Below are 18,731 nucleotides of genomic sequence, written 5' to 3'. Positions count from 1 at the left end.
TGTCCTATGGATATATAATTCTTTCCCATTGATGCTCCCCACAATGTGGATCCAGCTTTTAGCAGATACAGGTGAATTTCCTTATCTCTCCCCTTTGAAGTGAACTCTTTTTTGCCCCATTTCCCCCCCCTAGACACATCAGTAAACATTTGCTTTTCTCACTGATATGCTAATTCGCAAATGAAAATCCCTTTAGACAGGTGCCTTCATCAACCCCCTTTTTAAAATTGATTTTATCCCAGTTTCAATTTTGAATCTTAACTTTCCACAATTCTTAACAAAGATCAAAAGAGTTGAACTCAAGAGGTGAGGTGACAATGACTGCCCTTGACATGAAAGCATCAAGGAGCCCTAGAAAATATGAAGTTAATGATAATCAGGAGAAAGATCCTCCACTGATTCTAGCGCAAAGGAAGATGGTTGGACATCAACCATCTCAGTCCTGGGAGATTGCCGTAGGAGTGTGTCAGAGAAGTGTCCTCGGCCCAACCATTTTCAGTTGCTTCACCAATGATCATCTTTCCATCTGAAGGTCAGAAGTGCAGATGTTCTCTGATGATTGTAAATGTTCAGCACCATTTGCAACTCCTCAGAAACTGATGCAGTCCATGTCCAAATGCAGGAAGACCTGGTCAATTTCCAGGCTTGGGCTGATATGTGGCATGTAGCATTTGCGCTACAACAAGTGTCAGGCAATAACCATCTCCGACAAGAGATAATCAACCATCTCCCCTTGACATTCAATAGCATTACCATCACTAAATCCTCCACCATCAACATCCTGGAGGTTGCCATTGACCAGAAACTAATCTGGACCAACCATACTAACACTCTGACTACAAGAGCAGGTCAGTGGCTAGGAATCCTGAGGCCAGTAACTCAACCCCTGTCTCTCCAAACTCTGTCCACCTTCTACAAGGTACAAGTTAGGAGTGTGATGGAATACTTGCCTACATGCATACAGTTCCATCAACACTTAAGAGGTTTGACACCGCCCAGGGCAAAGCAGCCCCCTCGTTTGGCACAGCATCCACCACTTTAAAAATTCACTCCCTCCACTACCGATGTGCAATGCCAGCAGTGTGTACCATCTACAAGATCTATCTTAACGTCCCTCAACTGTACCTTTCAAGCATTTACCACCTGCAAGAACAAAGGCAGTAGATGCATGGGGACACAACCACCTGCAAGTTTCCCTCCAAGCTATACACCATCCTGACTTGGAACCATATCGCCATACATTCACAATCGGCAGGTCAAAATCCTGGGACTTCCTTCCCACCACCACCTTCACAAGGGAAATCAGGGATGGGCAACAAATGCTAGCCAATGATGCTTACATCCCAAGAATGAATAAATTTAAAAGAAAATTAGAACATAGAACATAGAACAGTACAGCACAGAACAGGCCCTTCGGCCCTCAATGTTGTGCCGAGCCATGATCACCCCACTCAAACCCACGTATCCACCCTATACCCGTAACCCAACAACCCCCCCCCCATTACCTTACTTTTATTAGGACACTACGGGCAATTTATCATGGCCAATCCACCTAACCCGCACATCTTTGGACTGTGGGAGGAAACCAGAGCACCCGGAGGAAACCCACGCACACAGGGGGAGGACGTGCAGACTCCACACAGACAGTGACCCAGCCGGGAATCGAACCTGGGACCCTGGAGCTGTGAAGCATTTATGCTAACCACCATGCTACCCTGCTGCCCCCAAATTGATGCTCCATCATCATTATGACTTTTATAAATCAAAGTCACAAGGGAACAAAAGTAGATGTTTTATATTAGCAACACCCAAAAAGAATGTGAGAAAAAATGGCATAGAATCATAGAATCCGTATGAAGGAGGTAATTCCATAGAAGGAGGTAATTCGGCCCATCGAGACTGCACCGACACTCTGAAAGAGCACCTTTTCTAGGCTCACTCCCCTGCAAACCCATAGCCTCACCTAACCTTTGGCCATCAAGGGGAAATTTAGCATGGCTAATCCACCTGGTCTGCACACCTTTGGACTGTGGGAGGAAACCGGAACACTCGGAGGAAACCCACTTGACATGGGGAGAACATACAAACTCAACACAGTCACCTGAGGCCAAAATTGAACACGGGTCCGTGGCGCTGTGAGGCAACAGTGCTAATGACTGTGCCACCGTGCCACCCACCATGTCCTCTGAACTCAGAATTTTGGATTCCCTTCGAAGAGGGCCCAGAGGAAGGAAAGTCTGGAGATTAGTCTGGAAAAGCAGCATGCTGTGTCGCTGACATAACTCTGCCTCTGCCACATTTTTGTTTGGGCAGTGTGGAAATGGAGACAAGTAATGAGTAACCTATTATGCCAATTAAATACCCTATTAAGATCACTAAGCAGAATTTTCGAGCCATCTTTCAGGTCCTCCAAAGAGGGTGAAACACATCCAGAGGATGGAGGCAAGCTCCTACTGTCAGAAAAGCGGATGGGAGGACCAGCACCTCATCCTGCTAGGGGCTCCACCCCACAACTGGCAAGGCTGCTGAGCGACAGCTACCGCTGTTGGCCATCAGTGGAGTGACTGCCCCTCTACAATGATGGCCTCGCAGCTGTGGCCTTTTTTAAAAATGTTCTTACCTTGTCTTAAAGTGCGCACCACATTGAAGTGCCTCCTCTTGTCCTTGCGTATCTTGGCAGCTCCCACCTCGGCTGTGAGCCTGCCGATTATTCTTAACTGGATAATGAGCACACTCCATTGGCACTAATTGATCATCCCTACAATAATGGTGTCAGAGGAGATCTTGTGGCACAGTGATATTGTTCCTACCTCTGGACAATAGTTCTGGAGTCACGTCCAACGCCAGAACTTATTGGCCATGGGGAGAGCGTTCATAACACAGTTCAACGGGCTGATAATCAACTTGGGAATCCTTCCACCACTTCCCCACAATTCCTCAAACTGGTAAAAAGTGTGACGACACGCTTAAAACTAAATAAATGGTGTCAAGCATCTAATGCTGACGCACTGTGGGTTTGAGATTCAGAACTGCACAACCCGAACACAGCAATCCATCCCCTGGAATCATTTGCTTTGTGGAACAGAACTCTATACATGGGAGTACACAGCAGGGGTTTGGGTGGTCTGAATATTATTTTAATATTTGGATTTCATTTTCATTGCATCTCATTGATGCTTTCTAATCTATTGTCTGTAATTTTGTAGGGTAATTTGAGAATAGCAGATTCAATAATGATTTTTTTTCTGGCGGCAAGCTATTTGTATAATTGCCCTTTGTACACTCTTATTTAATTGATACATGGATATAACCTACTGTATGTTTATGTGTGTTCAAGTTCACTCAAGTTACTGAAAGTGAAATGTGTCCTAATTCTGATGATATATGAACTATATGTTTGCATTATCCAACTTGCCTGTGGACCACAGATTTATTTTCTAACAATTGAAATAATAAGCTTTTAAATACCTATAGTATTTAAATGCCAGTACTTTGGGAACAAGTTATTTTAACTAAATGGATGGGATAGTTTGTATTTATATTTCATGTACATCTGGATAAATTAAATTCTTCAGGCTATTTAATTAGAAATTCATTCAAAAGTTTGAAATGAAATATTCATGGTGCTGATTTGCTGGACATCAAGATGAAATATTTCATTGTTTTGTCAGGTAAAGAACTATTTGGACTTGATACCCTTCACAAGAGTATGTGGATCAAGCTATTGGAGGAGATGTTCTTGGGCATGCCCAGTGAATTTCCCTGGGGTGATGAGATTATGCTCTTCCTGAATGTGTTTAATGGGGCTTTAATTCTACATCCAGAGGACGGTGCATTGCTTCGACAATATGCTGCTACAGCTATCAATACTGCCGTGCACTTCAACCATCTATTTTCACTGAGTGGATATCAGTGGATACTTCCTTCCATGCTTCAAGTAAGTTTATTTGAACAAGTATTAAGTGTTCAGGTAATTGGAATAAATAATTATTTACAATTAAATTATTCTTGATTACAAATAGCCCATGAAAGTGAAACAATGCTACAGCTATGTTGTGTTTTGTGCTTAATAAATTTGCAATCATTCAAAACCAGAATGGTTTTGAGAATCAGATTGCATTTGGAATCCAGTCTAACCTGATGAGATTGAACAGATCTGAGCCAAGATGTGTCCAAGCAGCTAGGTGTAGGTTCAGATCGGCAGTACATTTTCTTTTGATCACCAGTAGTCTTGCGGTACAACAAAGGATGTGCCACAAAATAAGACCTTAAAAACTATAAGCGATAAAACTCATAAATACTTACCCAATCAGCTCCACAGCTTCCAGGTCCTATGTACCAAGGCCGCCGCTCACCATTCTGAGGAAAAGTAGAAAAAGAAAAGAGGACTTTGCTCCTTCCTCACTGAACCCCTCACTGGATTGCAGCCCAAAGCAGCAATCCAGTGCAGCCAAAACTATAACAGCAGCAGAATAAGACTATACAAGTTCAAACCAATGAAGGATAAATTTAGTAAATAAATATTTCTTTACTTGGAGGGCTTACTTTTGGAACAAGTTTCCAGGAATAGAGGTTAAGATCTGGGCCCACGACTAAGTTGAGAATCAGCTAAATGTTAAATTGGCAATAAAGTAGGATTGATCATCTGGAAGAAATGTATCAAATGCTTGAATGCCTTCCTTCTTCAAACCTATCCTGTGACCTCCATCAAACAAAGGGGCCTCACGGTAGCATGGTGGTTAGCATCAATGCTTCACAGCTCCAGGGTCCCAGGTTCGATTCCCGGCTGGGTCACTGTCTGTGTGGAGTCTGCACGTCCTCCCCGTGTGTGCGTGGGTTTCCTCCGGGTGCTCCGGTTTCCTCCCACAGTCCAAAGATGTGCGGGTTAGGTGGATTGGCCATGCTAAATTGCCCGTAGTGTAAAGGTTAATGGAGGGATTGTTGGGTTAGGGGTATGTGGGTTTAAGTGGGGTGATCATTGCTCGGCACAACATCGAGGGCCGAAGGGCCTGTTCTGTGCTGTACTGTTCTATGTTCTATGTTCTATTGTATAGAAAATTTTCACTGTATAGACTTGAGGCATACTCGTATTTAATAACTAAATAAATATTACAGAAATTAATTGTTGAAATACTGAGGAATACTCAGGGCCAGATTTTCATTTTCCCACTCATGTTGGAACAGAGGCAGAATAATGGACTCCAATTCCAGATTTCCACTTCCATTCCTGTTTCTGTTTCTGGTAGTTTTTGCTAGTGCAGATTAAGGGTGAAGTTTGTGAGTCCATATGTAACACTCTTGTCCTTGCTGGCTCCATTGCAGATATGCGCATTACGGAGCCCCCCCTGTCCCATCCCCTTCTCCACCACCTTAATGGAATCAGGCCATCTTTTGCAGGAGACATGGCTCAGGGCTCCTCAGTAGTTCATGAACCACTGGTTTGGAGTCAGGAATCAACAAAACTACGTGGACATTCAACATTTTCTCTCTTACCTTCTCACAAATTTGCCAATCAAACACTTGCATTAAAAGTGTCATGAATAAAACCTTCAATTTTCTTCACACCTTTTTTATTCATTCATCAGATCTAGGCGTCGCTGGCTAAGCGAGCATTTATTGCCCATCCCTAATTTCCCTTGAGAAGGCGATGAACTGCTTTCTTGAACTGCTGCAGTCCATGTGGTATAGGTACACCCACAATGCTGTTAGGGAGGGAGTTCCAGAACTTTGACCCAGCGACAGTGAAGTAACAGCGATATATTTCCAAGTCAGGATGGTGAGTGGCTTAGAGGGAAACTTCCAGGTGGTGATGTTCCCATATGTCTGCTGGCTCTGTCCCTCTGGAGGGCAGCGGTTGTGCGCTTGGAATGTGCTGCCTATGGAGCCTTGGTGGTTTGCTGCAGTGCATTTTGTAGATGGTACACATGGCTGCCACTGTGCGTGGATGGTAGAGGGAGAGTTTGTTTGTGGATGGGGTGTCAATCAAGCGGGTTCTTTGTCTTGGATGGTGCCGGACCTGCACTGATCCAAGCAGGTGGAGAGTATTCTGTCACATTCCTGACTTGTGCCAAATGAAAACAAAGGCATTGAGAAACCTCTTCAAAGAAATATCATCTTATTATTGGGGAATAAAGATGTCATACACACAAAGCTAGCACTCCCCTTTCCAGCTGTCTAAACAGTCCCCTACTGGGCTGCAACAATTTGTCATTCTTGGGCCACAGCCGAGCATTCACAATGTGACTACAGTACCTGGAAAAACAGGTGGCTGGCCAAATACAATTGCATGATGATCGCATCATCGAGGATTGGCCAAATTCCAATAATGACTAATGGATTCAGCCCAGCAAGTGTCTGTTTAAACAGATGCAAAGGGTGTGCTGCTTTGTTTGGCATTTTAGTATCTTGTAAAAATCTGATCTTCATTTGAAGTGGATTTCAGTGCTTGTACGTTTATTTGACGTGTGAAGTGAAATACAGATTTCCTCAATGGGACTTACAATGCCCATGTTTGCCTGATAGCCTTATAAGGAGGTAAGAGGGCCAATTGTTTTTACAGAGGTTTTTGAATGACTGTTTTTTATTTCAAAGACATGACAGTGTTATTTTATGGCTCATTGATTGTTGTACTGGTTGCAAATACAGAGTGGGAATGGAGGGAGCATGGGGATCCTGGAACGGCCTGGGGGGCCTGGAAGGAACAGGAGGGCATAAGAGATATGAGGAATCATGGAGGGGACATGGGAAATATGAGGGGGACATGGAGATGACATAAGTGGTGGGTGAGGAGTGGGGGAGGGCCCAATAGCCATGATTACAAATTGCCAAATGCCCTATTAAATGAACTTGTGCTTTCTAACCTGCCAGTCTCACTTTCTGCTCACTCCTGTTGCCACCTCGCTTTGCCTCGGGCACAGCTGGCCCATCTCTGGCTGATTGCCAGCATCCACAACATGAGAATAAAGCTGGCAGGCTCCTTCAGACCAGAGATCAGATCATGGGATTGGGAGAATTCCCAATTCGATACTCATCTGCTTGAAAAACATCCTGCCCTAATTATCAAGGACAGACCTATTTATGTGAAAGCACAGCTTGTTTTAATAAAGTAAAGCATATAAACCTCAGGACATCCCAAAGCACTTTACAATAAATTAAGTCCTTTGCAAATGTTGTCACTGTTACAATGGAAGAAACCTGGCAGCTGATTTGCACGCAGCAAAGTCTCACAAATAGCAATGTGACCAGATAATTTGTTTTAATGATGTTGGTTGATAAACCCTCTGCTGCTCTGTTAAGTAAAAATGCTAAACGTAATTAAGTATTAACTGTTACAAGTAAAGTAACAAGTGAGAGGTGGGAAGAGTTCTGAAGACTGGACAGTGTGTCAAAGAAGGATATGAAGGCATTCATTACCAGTCATGTCACCAGAGATAAATTGACCACAGAAAGGGTTGGCTAAATTGAGGGATGAATGGGGAAGGGTTATTACACGGTGGCTGGTAGTGACCAATTCTCTTGCTCATCCATCCTGAGAAAGTGCTTGGGTGGGAGTAGGGGATTGGGGAAATGCTCTGACAGGAGGGAGTTTGAAAAATCCTGTTGTAAATGTTTTCTTTTCTCCTGGCATTCATGCAACCTACAGCTGCAAACGCAGCTGCTGTCACCTCGCTCTTGCTGACATTCTAGCTCAGGCTTATCTTCCCAAAGCGGACTCTGTCACCTAATCCATGGTGGTGTTATGGACAGGAGGGGAAATCATTTAAACAGCCCTGATTTCTCCTTTCACTACCAGTCTGTAAGTAGAAAGATGTTTTTGATTTTTGATTTCCTGCATTATACGGTGATATATTTCCCGAATCCTTGAGTTTGACATAATCCAAACCTCAATTAATAATCCCACAGCAAACTCGAGATAAAATAAAGAAAGTAAAATAAGGGGATTGGTTTATTTTACACACACACAAAATGCGAGAAGGGGTTTTCACAACATCCACCCCTTTTTGCACTCGTACAATAAAAGGTTATGAGCAAGAAAGAGGTACAGGGCAAGATCACAAAAAAGAGCTATGGTTTTACACGGGTCCAGAACCAAAATTCCAATGGCATGTTCATCAGAGGCCAGCAGGCTGAAACTGTTGCAGGGTGATCCGTCTGTCCAAAAGTGAGGATTTACACAATGGAAGAAAGCATATTGGAGTAAATTAATCTTCAAGGCACCCATTAGAAGTTCCAATTTTCCAGTGCCTTGCAATATAGATGAGTGCCAGACAATTTTAAACCTGGACAGAGCTCTTTCTGCCACTGCCTGTCAGATGGTAAATGGTAGACTACCGGGTTCAGCTCCACGTGGCAATATTGCAGGCTTTAGCAGCTTTGGAAAGGTCATGTGACATACCTCCTACTTGTTCTGCTGCGTGTTGGACAAGGGATGTATTTTCCCATGTCTGGAATCTTGAGATGTTTAATGGAGGAGTCAGAGTCTCTTTTGCCCTTAGAAACACAGTACCTCAGGTGGCTAGAGTCCTTCTTTAGAAATATACAAAGACTTTGTGCGGTTCTGGGTGGTGAGACAGGGGGGACGGGGATGGGGGGACACATTGGTGCCTTTTTAGAAGACAACAAATCTCTGCTGTTTGTCTGAAGGTTAGAATTTCCTCCAGTATGAGTCATGGTTGGTCGAGGTAAAGCCTTGGGCCATTCAGAAAAATAACAATAATTTTATCGAGTTGATGTGGATATATATTTTCCTTCCTATGCTCTGACTGGGACAGTGACATTGCCATGATATGCGAGTGTCTGACTAACTGTTACATTGGAACATTCTTCAGAATTACTCCTATCTCATCTAAAATTGTACTGCAAGAAAGAAGACATGCCAAAGTAATATTGAGACAACTTTGACAGATTGGTCACACACCAGGATGGCATCAACTATTTTTGCCACATCGCTTCTCGGCCTTTTGGCACAGATAACGTGTAGTATCTGTTCTGCCTTTTGGCTCAGATTTGGTATGTCTCTCTTGTGGGGACCATGAATTGGATTCAATTTGAATTTGAATTGGTTTTTGGAGAAGGCAAGGAGCTGGATTGGTGATTCGCCCCTGTCTGCACTCTGAGCCCTGGCTTTGTAACTCAGAAAAAGTTATTTTAAAAAAACTAACTATTTTCCACACTATCTAAAAAATGATATTGGGTCAGATGTAAAGCAATGAAATGTAGTGCAGAGGACGTGCATAAACCCAACTGTAATTGTCAGCTGTGGTCTAAAACGTGACTGTACGGTTCTCACAGATCGATTGCCGCTGGCGGAGGCGAACACCACGTTTCTAAATGCTGTTATTGGACACAAGTACCTCGGGAATGTCGTGCATACTAAAAATCTGGCATTGTTTTTGTACGGTGGCCTTGACCATTTTCTCCTGCATCCGCAACACTTCTAGTCACCGAGAGCGAACCTCTACCAGGCAGAGGAACATTTCCCCTGAAAAGGGCCCACAAAGTCAACATGAATCCAGGCTCAAGACCTTCTGGGCCATTCCCATGTGTGGAGCAGGGCTGCCGAGGGTAATCATTGTTGTGTCTGATATTGGGGGCATTGCTGGGCTACTTGTTTATTCTCTACGTCAATGCCAGGCCACCAGACATAGCTCCTTGTGAGCATCTTTATTTTAGACACTCCCATTACGGGTGTCTAGCAGAAATGCCACATGTCCACACACTGGGACCACCACGCCGGTGCTCCAAAAGAGCATGCCGTCTTCGATGCTCAGTTTTTGTAAGGCTTCAGGCCGTCCGGCAGTGCCCAGAGGTGGGGCTCCTACTGCACCATATGCCTGAGCCGGGAGAGTTGTGGCTCAGTCTGAGACCAGTCGCAGATGCGAGATGCCATGACCGACAGTGAGTCCATGAAATGGTGGGCAGCTATTATCTCATCGGCCGTGGCGGGAGTAGGTGGCTTAGTGGGCAGCGGTAGGCGGCTCAAAGCGTCTGCATGGGTAATGGGCTCCGGAGCGGTGTTCCAATACGTAGTCAAATGCTGCCAGTAATAGCGCCCAATGCGGGCAAGGGCTATGGGAGGAATCAGACGGCCCTCCTTGAAGAGCCCCAGAAGAGGCTAGTCGTCCATCAGGGTGGTGAAGTGGTGTCCATAGACATACTTGTGGAATTTCTTTATGCCGAATACCACGGCCAGTCCTTCTTTCTCCACTTGTGCGATCATTTCTCCGCGTCAGCCAATGTCCGAGACGCAAATGCAATAGGTTGCCCGGATCCATGTTCCATTACATGGGCTAGTATGGCCCCAATGCTATAAGAGGATACTTTGCATGTTAGTAAGTGCAGCCTAGAGTGGTCAAAATGAGTAACCTCTCATGAAGAGGAAAGCTGCTGTTTTACTCCGGCAAACGCCGTCTGTTGTTCTGTGTCCCACGCCGAGAGTTGTCCTTCTTTCCTCGTCTATGGAGGAGAGTCAAAGTCGTGGCCAAACCGAGAGGAACCCGGGCTGAAGACCTTCTGGGCTATTCCCATGGGTGGAGCAGGGCTGCCGACGATAATCGTTGGTGTGTCTGATATTGGGGGCATTGCCCAATAAATTAGTTCCATTGGCCCCTGGCACCTGGCATGGCAGATGGCCCGGATCTTCCCCAATGGGGTGCAAACCGTGGCAGTCCACGCAGTACCTGAAGTACACCATGTCAGCTACGTTGAAGATGCACTTCTCTTGGTGGAGGCAGGTGCCAGCTGCCTCAAAGCGTTGTACCACTTCTGCCAAGTTGGCAGAACCGGTTATCAATACATTGTCTAAGTAACCCCTGCCATATGTTTTCCATGATCCTCTGAAATATTGCGCATGAAAACAAGACCCCTAATGGTAGTCAGGTATGCTTGTAGAGCCCCCAGTATGTATTGATGATGACAAATCTTCTTTGGGCGCCAGAACCAGCTGGAGATACGCATGGCTCATATCTCGCTTGGTGAATTAAGTCCACCGCTGAGCTTGGCATATAGGTCCTCGATCCTCGGAACTGGATAACAGTCTAAGCATAATACCTGATTTACTGTCATTTTATAATCTCCGCACAAATGCACCGACCCGTCGGTTTCATTACCAGTACAACCGGCGCTGCCAAGTTGAAAAATTGTACTGGTCTTATGATCCCTAGGTTCTCCATTTGGTCCAACTCAGCGGGCGCGATTCTCCGCAAATGCAGAGAATCGTAAAGGCTGCCGTGGGACAGGCCGTGACCCACGGCAGCCTTCACGCCCACTTCCGGGGCCGATTCTGACCCCCGGGCGGGGCTAGGAGCACGGCCCAGTGCGTCAAGGCGGCGCGGCCTTGACGACCGTCGTCAAGGCCGCACGTCAAGCGTCACGCCGGCTGACACGGCCGATGACGTCGGCCGCGCATGCGCAGGTTGGACAACGCAAACCCGCGCATGTGCAGTTGGCGTCTTTTCCCTCAGCTGCCCCGCATGACGTGGCGGCTTGATCTTGCGGGGCGGCGGAGGGTAAAGAGTGCGTCCGTTACGGATGCACGGCCCCCCTTGGCACGGCCGTGGTACTGCCGTGCCAATCGGGCCCCCAGATGCCCCAAACGACGGGCATCTGGCGCCTGTTTCACGACGGCAGCGAGCATGTCGAGTTCTTTGAGAAGGTGACTGAACAGGTAGACGAGGGTAGAGCAGTTGATGTGTATATGGATTTCAGTAAAGCGTTTGATAAGGTTCCCCACGGTCGGCTATTGCAGAAAATACGGAGGCTGGGGATTGAGGGTGATTTAGAGATGTGGATCAGAAATTGGCTAGTTGAAAGAAGACAGAGAGTGGTGGTTGATGGGAAATGTTCAGAATGGAGTTCAGTTACGAGTGGCGTACCACAAGGATCTGTTCTGGGGCCGTTGCTGTTTGTCATTTTTATAAATGACCTAGAGGAGGGCGCAGAAGGATGGGTGAGTAAATTTTCAGACGACACTAAAATCGGTGGAGTTGTAGACAGTGCGGAAGGATGTTGCAGGTTACAGAGGGACATAGATAAGCTGCAGAGCTGGGCTGAGAGGTGGCAAATGGAGTTTAATGTGGAGAAGTGTGAGGTGATTCACTTTGGAAAGAATAACAGGAATGCGGAATATTTGGCTAATGGTAAAATTCTTGGTAGTGTGGATGAGCAGAGGGATCTCGGTGTCCATGTACATAGATCCCTGAAAGTTGCCACCCAGGTTGATAGGGTTGTGAAGAAGGCCTATGGTGTGTTGGCCTTTATTGGTAGAGGGATTGAGTTCCGGAGCCATGAGGTCATGTTGCAGTTGTACAAAACTCTGGTACGGCCGCATTTGGAGTATTGCGTACAGTTCTGGTCGCCTCATTATAGGAAGGACATGGAAGCTTTGGAGCGGGTGCAGAGGAGATCTACCAGGATGTTGCCTGGTATGGAGGGAAAATCTTATGAGGAAAGGCTGATGGACGTGAGGTTGTTTTCACTAGAGAGAAGAAGATTAAGAGGTGACTTAATAGAGGCATACAAAATGATCAGAGGGTTAGATAGGGTGGACAGTGAGAACCTTCTCCCGCAGATGGAGGTGGCTAGCACGAGGGGACATAGCCTTAAATTGAGGGGCAATAGATATAGGACAGAGGTCAGAGGTGGGTTTTTTACGCAAAGAGTGGTGAGGCCGTGGAATGCCCTACCTGCAACAGTAGTGAACTCGCCAACATTGAGGGCATTTAAAAGTTTATTGGATAAGCATATGGATGATAATGGGATAGTGTAGGTTAGATGGCCTTTAGTTTTTGGACTTCCCATGTCGGTGCAACATCGAGGGCTGAAGGGCCTGTACTGCGCTGTATCGTTCTATGTTCTATGTGTGTTTGCTGCCGTGTTGAAACGGGCGTGAAAGCCTGGCCGCTCGGCCCATCGGCCTCGGAGAATCGCCGCTCGCCGTAAAAAACGGCGAGCGCCGATTTGTGGCGTGGGTCGGGCGTGGGGGGGGGGGGGAGAATAGCGGGAGGGCGTGAAAAATGTCGGGAGGCCCTTCCGCTATTCTCCCACCCGGCGTGGGGGGGCGGAGAATCGCGCCCAGCATCTACTTCTGGACGCAAGGCATATGGAATGGAGTGGGCATTGAATTAGCACAGCTGGGCCATGGAGTCGACATTTATTCAGGCTACAGCCCCCTGATGGTCCGCAACCTTCTTGCAATAAGGTCAGAAATCTGGCCAATATGCCTTTGGGGCCTTGTGAGTGCATGGAGCCAGTCGCTTCCCAACAGGCTCCGACCACTCCCATGTACAACCACCAGTGGTAAATTTGCTGAATGGCGGCCATGTTCAATGGGGAAGATAGTTATGCCCGCAGTCACGAGAGGCTCCCCCGTGTAGGTTACTAGCCTTGCGTTGGTACCCTTCAGCAGACAAGTCCCAGATTATATGCGGTTGAAGTTTTGTTGACTAATGACAGACACGGCAGCCCATGTATCGAGTTGCATGAGGGTTGTGTGGCCGTTCACCTGGAGCAAAATTTGGATGGGCGCAATTCTTGGTGCCGCCACACAATGTAATTGTTGGTACTGGCCGTCACATAGTGGGCTCTGTCATGGATGGGACAGTCATGCCTGGCCGTGGGTTGGTGGGTAGGTGACTCTTCCCGGGGCCTTCTGTGCCTGGATCCCTGTGTCCTGCTGCAACCATTGAAGGCTAATAATTATACTCCCGGTCCTCCTGATCAAGGTAAAAGGTTTGGCGGTATTCCCGGGACCTATTCCCGTGTCTCCCCCAATGCTGGAGCATGGGTTCTTCGGTCCTAGCGGACTATGTCCGCAGCCTGTTTTGGCACCCTCAACTGAGCACCGCCAACCCCTGGAGTTCTTCAACTCCCTGTTTAGCGCTTTCCCTGGATATTGCAATTTCTATTTGGAAGTCTAAACACGCTTTCATTTTCTTTTTGCAGCCGTATTGCCGATCCCACATACTAACCAGCCGCGTAATGTTTTGCCCAGGGTTGGGTCGAACTTACCAGTCTCAGCTAGTTTCCTGAGGCTGATGCATGCGCCTTGGACTGGGATGGCCCTGTGGGGCTACTGCTGTTAAGGAGTAGCCATACTTGGCTACAAGAACAGGTCAGAGGCCGGACATTCTGTGGTGGGTGCCTCACCTCCTGACTCCTCAAAGCCTGCCAACCACCTATTAGGAGCATGATAAAATACTATCCACTTGCCTGGACGAGTACACTCAACAAGCTCAACACCATCTTGGACAATGCATCCTGCTCATTGGCACCCCATCCATCATCTTAAACATTTACTTCACCACCGCTGCACAGTGGTAGCAGTCTGTGCCGTCTACTGCAGCATCCTGCCAAGGTTCCTTCGACACCACCTTCCAAACCTGTAGCCTCTGCGACCAAGAAAAACAAGGACAGCAGAAGCTGGTGAACACCTCACCTCCAAGCTCCGCTCCAAGTTGACACACAGTCCTGAGTTGGAACAATATCACTATTCCTTCACTGCCAGTGAGTCAAAATCCTGGAACTTTGTCCTGTTAGGTTGTGGATGTACTCACAGCAGCAGGACCCCACTAGTTCAAGAAGGCGGTTCACCACCACTTTCTCACAGGTAATTCAGGATGGGCTATAAATGCTGGCCTTGTCAATGATGCCCACATGCCATGAATGAATAAAAAAAACATATTTTCTCTTAGATGCTGAAATGTTCTCTCCTTAACTATGCTATTCTCTCTCCCCACTCTCTCTCAGCCCTACCCTAAATGTAATTTGAACCTTCTACTCTATGATGTGACACTGAAGGTTTTTGATAGCTTTACATATTGTGGCTTCACAATCGGCAGCAATATGTCATTTGATGCTGAAATCAGCACCCACATCGCAAAAGCTAAAACTGAGTAAGGGAGTGTGGAACAACAGAAACCTGACTGTGAACACCAAACTGTGAATCTACCAAGCCTGCATCCTCAGTGTACCCCTGTACAGTTGTGAAATCTGAACAACATATTCTAGGCAGGTGAAAAAGCTGAACCATTTCTATTTTCATTGTCTTTGATATGTCCTCTGCATCTCTTGGAAAGTCACCAACACAGAAGTCCTTAAGTGTGCTAATTCCATCAACATTAACCCCTAGCTAAGCATATGACATTTGCACGAACTCAGCTACCTTCATCAGATGGATGATGGCCATGTACCCAAAGAGCTTCAGTACAGTGAACTAGCCACTAGATCATGATCTCTTGGGCATCTTAACTTCTACGACAAGGACACCAACAAGGGAGATAAACTGCATTCTCCAAAAATGGGCCTATGTCCCCACACTGGCGTTTCACTCCAGAGTTTTCTGAAAACAAATAAAGAGCAATTCACTTACCTGCAGGAGGCCGGCAGGGACCCGTCGTGATTCACGCAGCTTTGGCTGCGGATACGGGCTCCCACACTTCCAGTTCCGAGTCTGCGCATGCGCACAGCGGCATCCTCCAGCGGCCAGGCCGAACGTGATGGCGGACTCAGCCGATGGACCTGGACCAACAAACAAGGTCTCACCGAACTTCCCCGCGCTGCTCCATCTGACCCGCCCGATCGCCGCCCCAGCCACTAATAAGGCCCCCCCACCCCCTGTGCCTGATCCTCCCGACAGCCCAAGTCTGGATATTGTCTAGGTCTTGCTGCATTTAGACATGAACTGCTTCATTATCTGAGGAGTCGCGAATGGTGCTGAATATTGCGCAGTCATCCGCAAACATCCCCACTTCTGACCTTATGATGGAAGGGAAGTCACTGATGAAGCAGCTGAAGATATTGGGCCTAGGATACTATCCTGAGGAACTCCGGCAGTGATGTCCTGAAGCTCAGGTGATCGACCTCCAATGACCACAACCATCTTCCTTTGTGCCCGGTGTGACTCCAACCAGCAGAGGGTTTGCCCCTTGATTCGCATTGTCTCCAGTTTAGCTAGGGTTCCTTGATGCCATACTTGGTCAAATGCTGCCTTATGTCAAGGGCAGTCATGCTCATCTCACCTCTGGCATTCAGTTCTTTTGACCATGTTTGAACCAAGGCTGTAAAGAGGTCAGCAACTGGGTGACCTTGGTTCAACCCAAACTGAGCATCCATGAGCAGGTTATTGCTGAGCAAGTGCTGCTTGATAGCACTGTTGATGACTTCTTCCATCACTTTGCTGATGGAGAGTAGACTGGGTTGGATTTGTCCTGTTTCTTGTGGACACACCTGGGCAACCTTCCACATTGCCGTGTAGATGCCAGTGTTGTAGCAGTACTGGAACAGCTGGGCTTGGTGTGTGCAAGTTCTGTAGCACAAGTCTTCAGTACTATTGCCGGAATATTGTCATGGGCCCATAGCCTTTGCAGTATCCAGTGCCTTCAGCTGTTTCTTGATATCATGTGGAGTGAATCATATTGGCTGAAGGCTGAGATCTGTGATGCTGGGGACCTCCGGAGAAGACCAAGATGGATCATCCGCTCGACACTTTTGGATGAAGATTGTTGTGAATGTCTCAACCTTGGCTGTTGTGAATGTCTCAACCTTGGCTCTTGCATATATGTGCTGGGCTCCTCCATCATTGAGGATGGTGATATTTGTGAAGTCTCCTCCTCCAGTGAGTTGTTTAATTGTGCACCATCATTCAGTGCTAGATGTAGGAGCACTGCAGAGCTTAGATCTTATGCACTCATAATGGAATCACTTAGCTCTGTCTATTAGTTGCTGCTTATGTAGTTTGGAATACAAGTAGTCCTTTGCTGTAGCTTCACCAGGTTGACAACTCATTTTTCGGTATGCCTGATGTTGCTCCTGGCATGCTGTCCTGCACTCTTCATTGAACCAGGGTTAATCCCTGGCTTGGTGGAATGGTAGAGTGGGAGATATGCTGGGCCATGAGGTTGCAGATTATGGTTGAATACAATTCTGCTGCTGCTGATGGCCCACAGCACCTCATGGAGACCCAGTCTTGAGTTGCTTAATCTGTTCGAAGTCTATCCCATTTAGCACGATGGTAGTGCCACACAACACGATGGAGGGTGTCCTCAATGTGCAGATGGTACTTTATCTCCACAAGGACTGTACGGTGGTCACTTCTACTGATACTCTCATGGGCAGATGTATCTGCAACAGGCAGGTTGGTGAGGATGAGGTCAAGTATGTTTTCCCCTCTTATTTGTTCTCTGACCACCTGCTGCAGTCCCAGTCTTGCAGCTATGTCCTTTAGGACCCGTTAGCTCGGTCTGTGGTGGTACTACCGGGTCACTCTTGGTGATGGACATAGAAGTCCCTCACCCAGAGCACCCTTGCCACCCTCAGTGCTTCCTCCAAGTGGTGGTTCCACATGGAGGATTACTGATTCATCAGCTGATGGTGGCCAGTGTGTGGTAACCAGCAGGAGGTTTCCTTGCCCATGTTTAATCTGAAACCATGAGACTTCATGGGGTCCAAGTAAATGTTGAGGACTCCCAGGCAACTCCCTCCTGACTGTATATCACTGTTCACCACCTCTGCTGGATCTGTCCTGCCGATGAGACAGTACATACCCAGGAATGGTGATAGGTGCCTGGGACATTGTAAGGTAAGGTTCTGTGAATATGACTCTGTCAGATTGTTGCTTAACTGGTCTGTGAGACAGCATTCCCAACTTTGGCACAAGCCACCAGATGTTTGTAAGGAAGACTTTGCAGGGTCAACAGGGCTGGGTTTGCCATTGTCGTTTCCGGTGTCTGGTTCAATGCCGGGTGGTCCGTCCTGTTTCATTTCTTTTTTGTGTTTTCGTGGTGGTTGAATACAACTGGGCTAGGCCATTTCAGAGGGCATTTAAGAGTCAGCCACATTGCTGTGGGTCTGGAGTCACATGTAGGCCAGACAAGGTAAGGATTGCAGATTTCCTTCCCTAAAGGACATGAGTGAACTAGGTGGGTTTTTACGACAATCGATGAAGTCCTCAGAACAATTTCCTTCAGTGGCATCATGGGCCCACTTGTCCATCTTTTCCAAATGACAGTGGTATTCCTTCACTATGCGATACTCCTGATAGCCAGTTGGTGAAGGAAAAATCTAAAGCCTATCTTTACTTGGGATAGGTTTATTAACAGAGGAAAATATAACTGTTGGAAAACTCCTGACATCATTCCACTCTTGTCTCCGTGCATGTCCAATTGTATGTGCTCAAGTAACCATCTAATCAATGCCCTCCAGCTTTATTACTTAACTTTGATGGTACAGTTCAACTTTGGCCTTTTAGTGTGAGCTGTGCTTCAGTTGGTAGCAATCTTGTTTTCTACACCACACAGTTGTAGGTTCATGTCCAACTCCAGAGACTTGAGTATGAAAATCTATTCCAATGCAATACTAAAAGAGTGCTGTACTCTCAGAAGTGCCTTCATTCAGATGACATATTAAACCATATTAAATCACTCTCTTGTGTGGATGGATGCAAAGGATTCCACGGCATTTGTTTGAACAAGAGCAGGGGACTTATCCAAGTACCATGATCAATATTTATCTCATAATCAACATCACTTGAAAAAACAGATTATCTGGTCATTATCACATTGCTGTTTTTGGAAGCTTACTGTGCATGCATCGTTTGCTGTATTTCCTACATTACAAGAATGACTTCAAATTTCATGTATTTGTTCCCTTGTAAAATCTTTTAGGACTTTTTGAGGTCATGAAAGACGCTGCACAAATGCATGTCAGTCCTCTATTCTGGAACAATAAAAATAGCA

The 18,731-nt window shown here is 46.6% G+C and overlaps 1 protein-coding gene and 1 non-coding gene across 13 annotated transcripts in view; both read left to right on the top strand.

Moving 5' to 3' along the window:
- The window catches only part of LOC119960968 (protein unc-80 homolog), a 475,408-nt gene that overhangs the window by 328,937 nt on the left and 127,740 nt on the right, over nucleotides 1–18,731 (top strand). For all 12 annotated transcript variants that reach the window (XM_038788541.1, XM_038788566.1, XM_038788560.1 and 9 more), the window contains one exon: nucleotides 3,672–3,937. In XM_038788541.1, the coding sequence (XP_038644469.1) occupies nucleotides 3,672–3,937 (266 nt within the window). The remainder of the gene's footprint in view (nucleotides 1–3,671; nucleotides 3,938–18,731) is intronic.
- Nucleotides 8,945–9,144, top strand: LOC119962547. Its single transcript, XR_005459908.1, has one exon. It is a non-coding gene; the product is annotated as a U2 spliceosomal RNA (small nuclear RNA).

Source organism: Scyliorhinus canicula, chromosome 2 (assembly GCF_902713615.1).
Source record: "Scyliorhinus canicula chromosome 2, sScyCan1.1, whole genome shotgun sequence".
Classification (NCBI taxonomy): domain Eukaryota; kingdom Metazoa; phylum Chordata; class Chondrichthyes; order Carcharhiniformes; family Scyliorhinidae; genus Scyliorhinus; species Scyliorhinus canicula.
The sequence above is the reverse complement of the archived record's forward strand: the minus strand, read 5'-3'. Positions and strand labels throughout refer to the sequence as shown.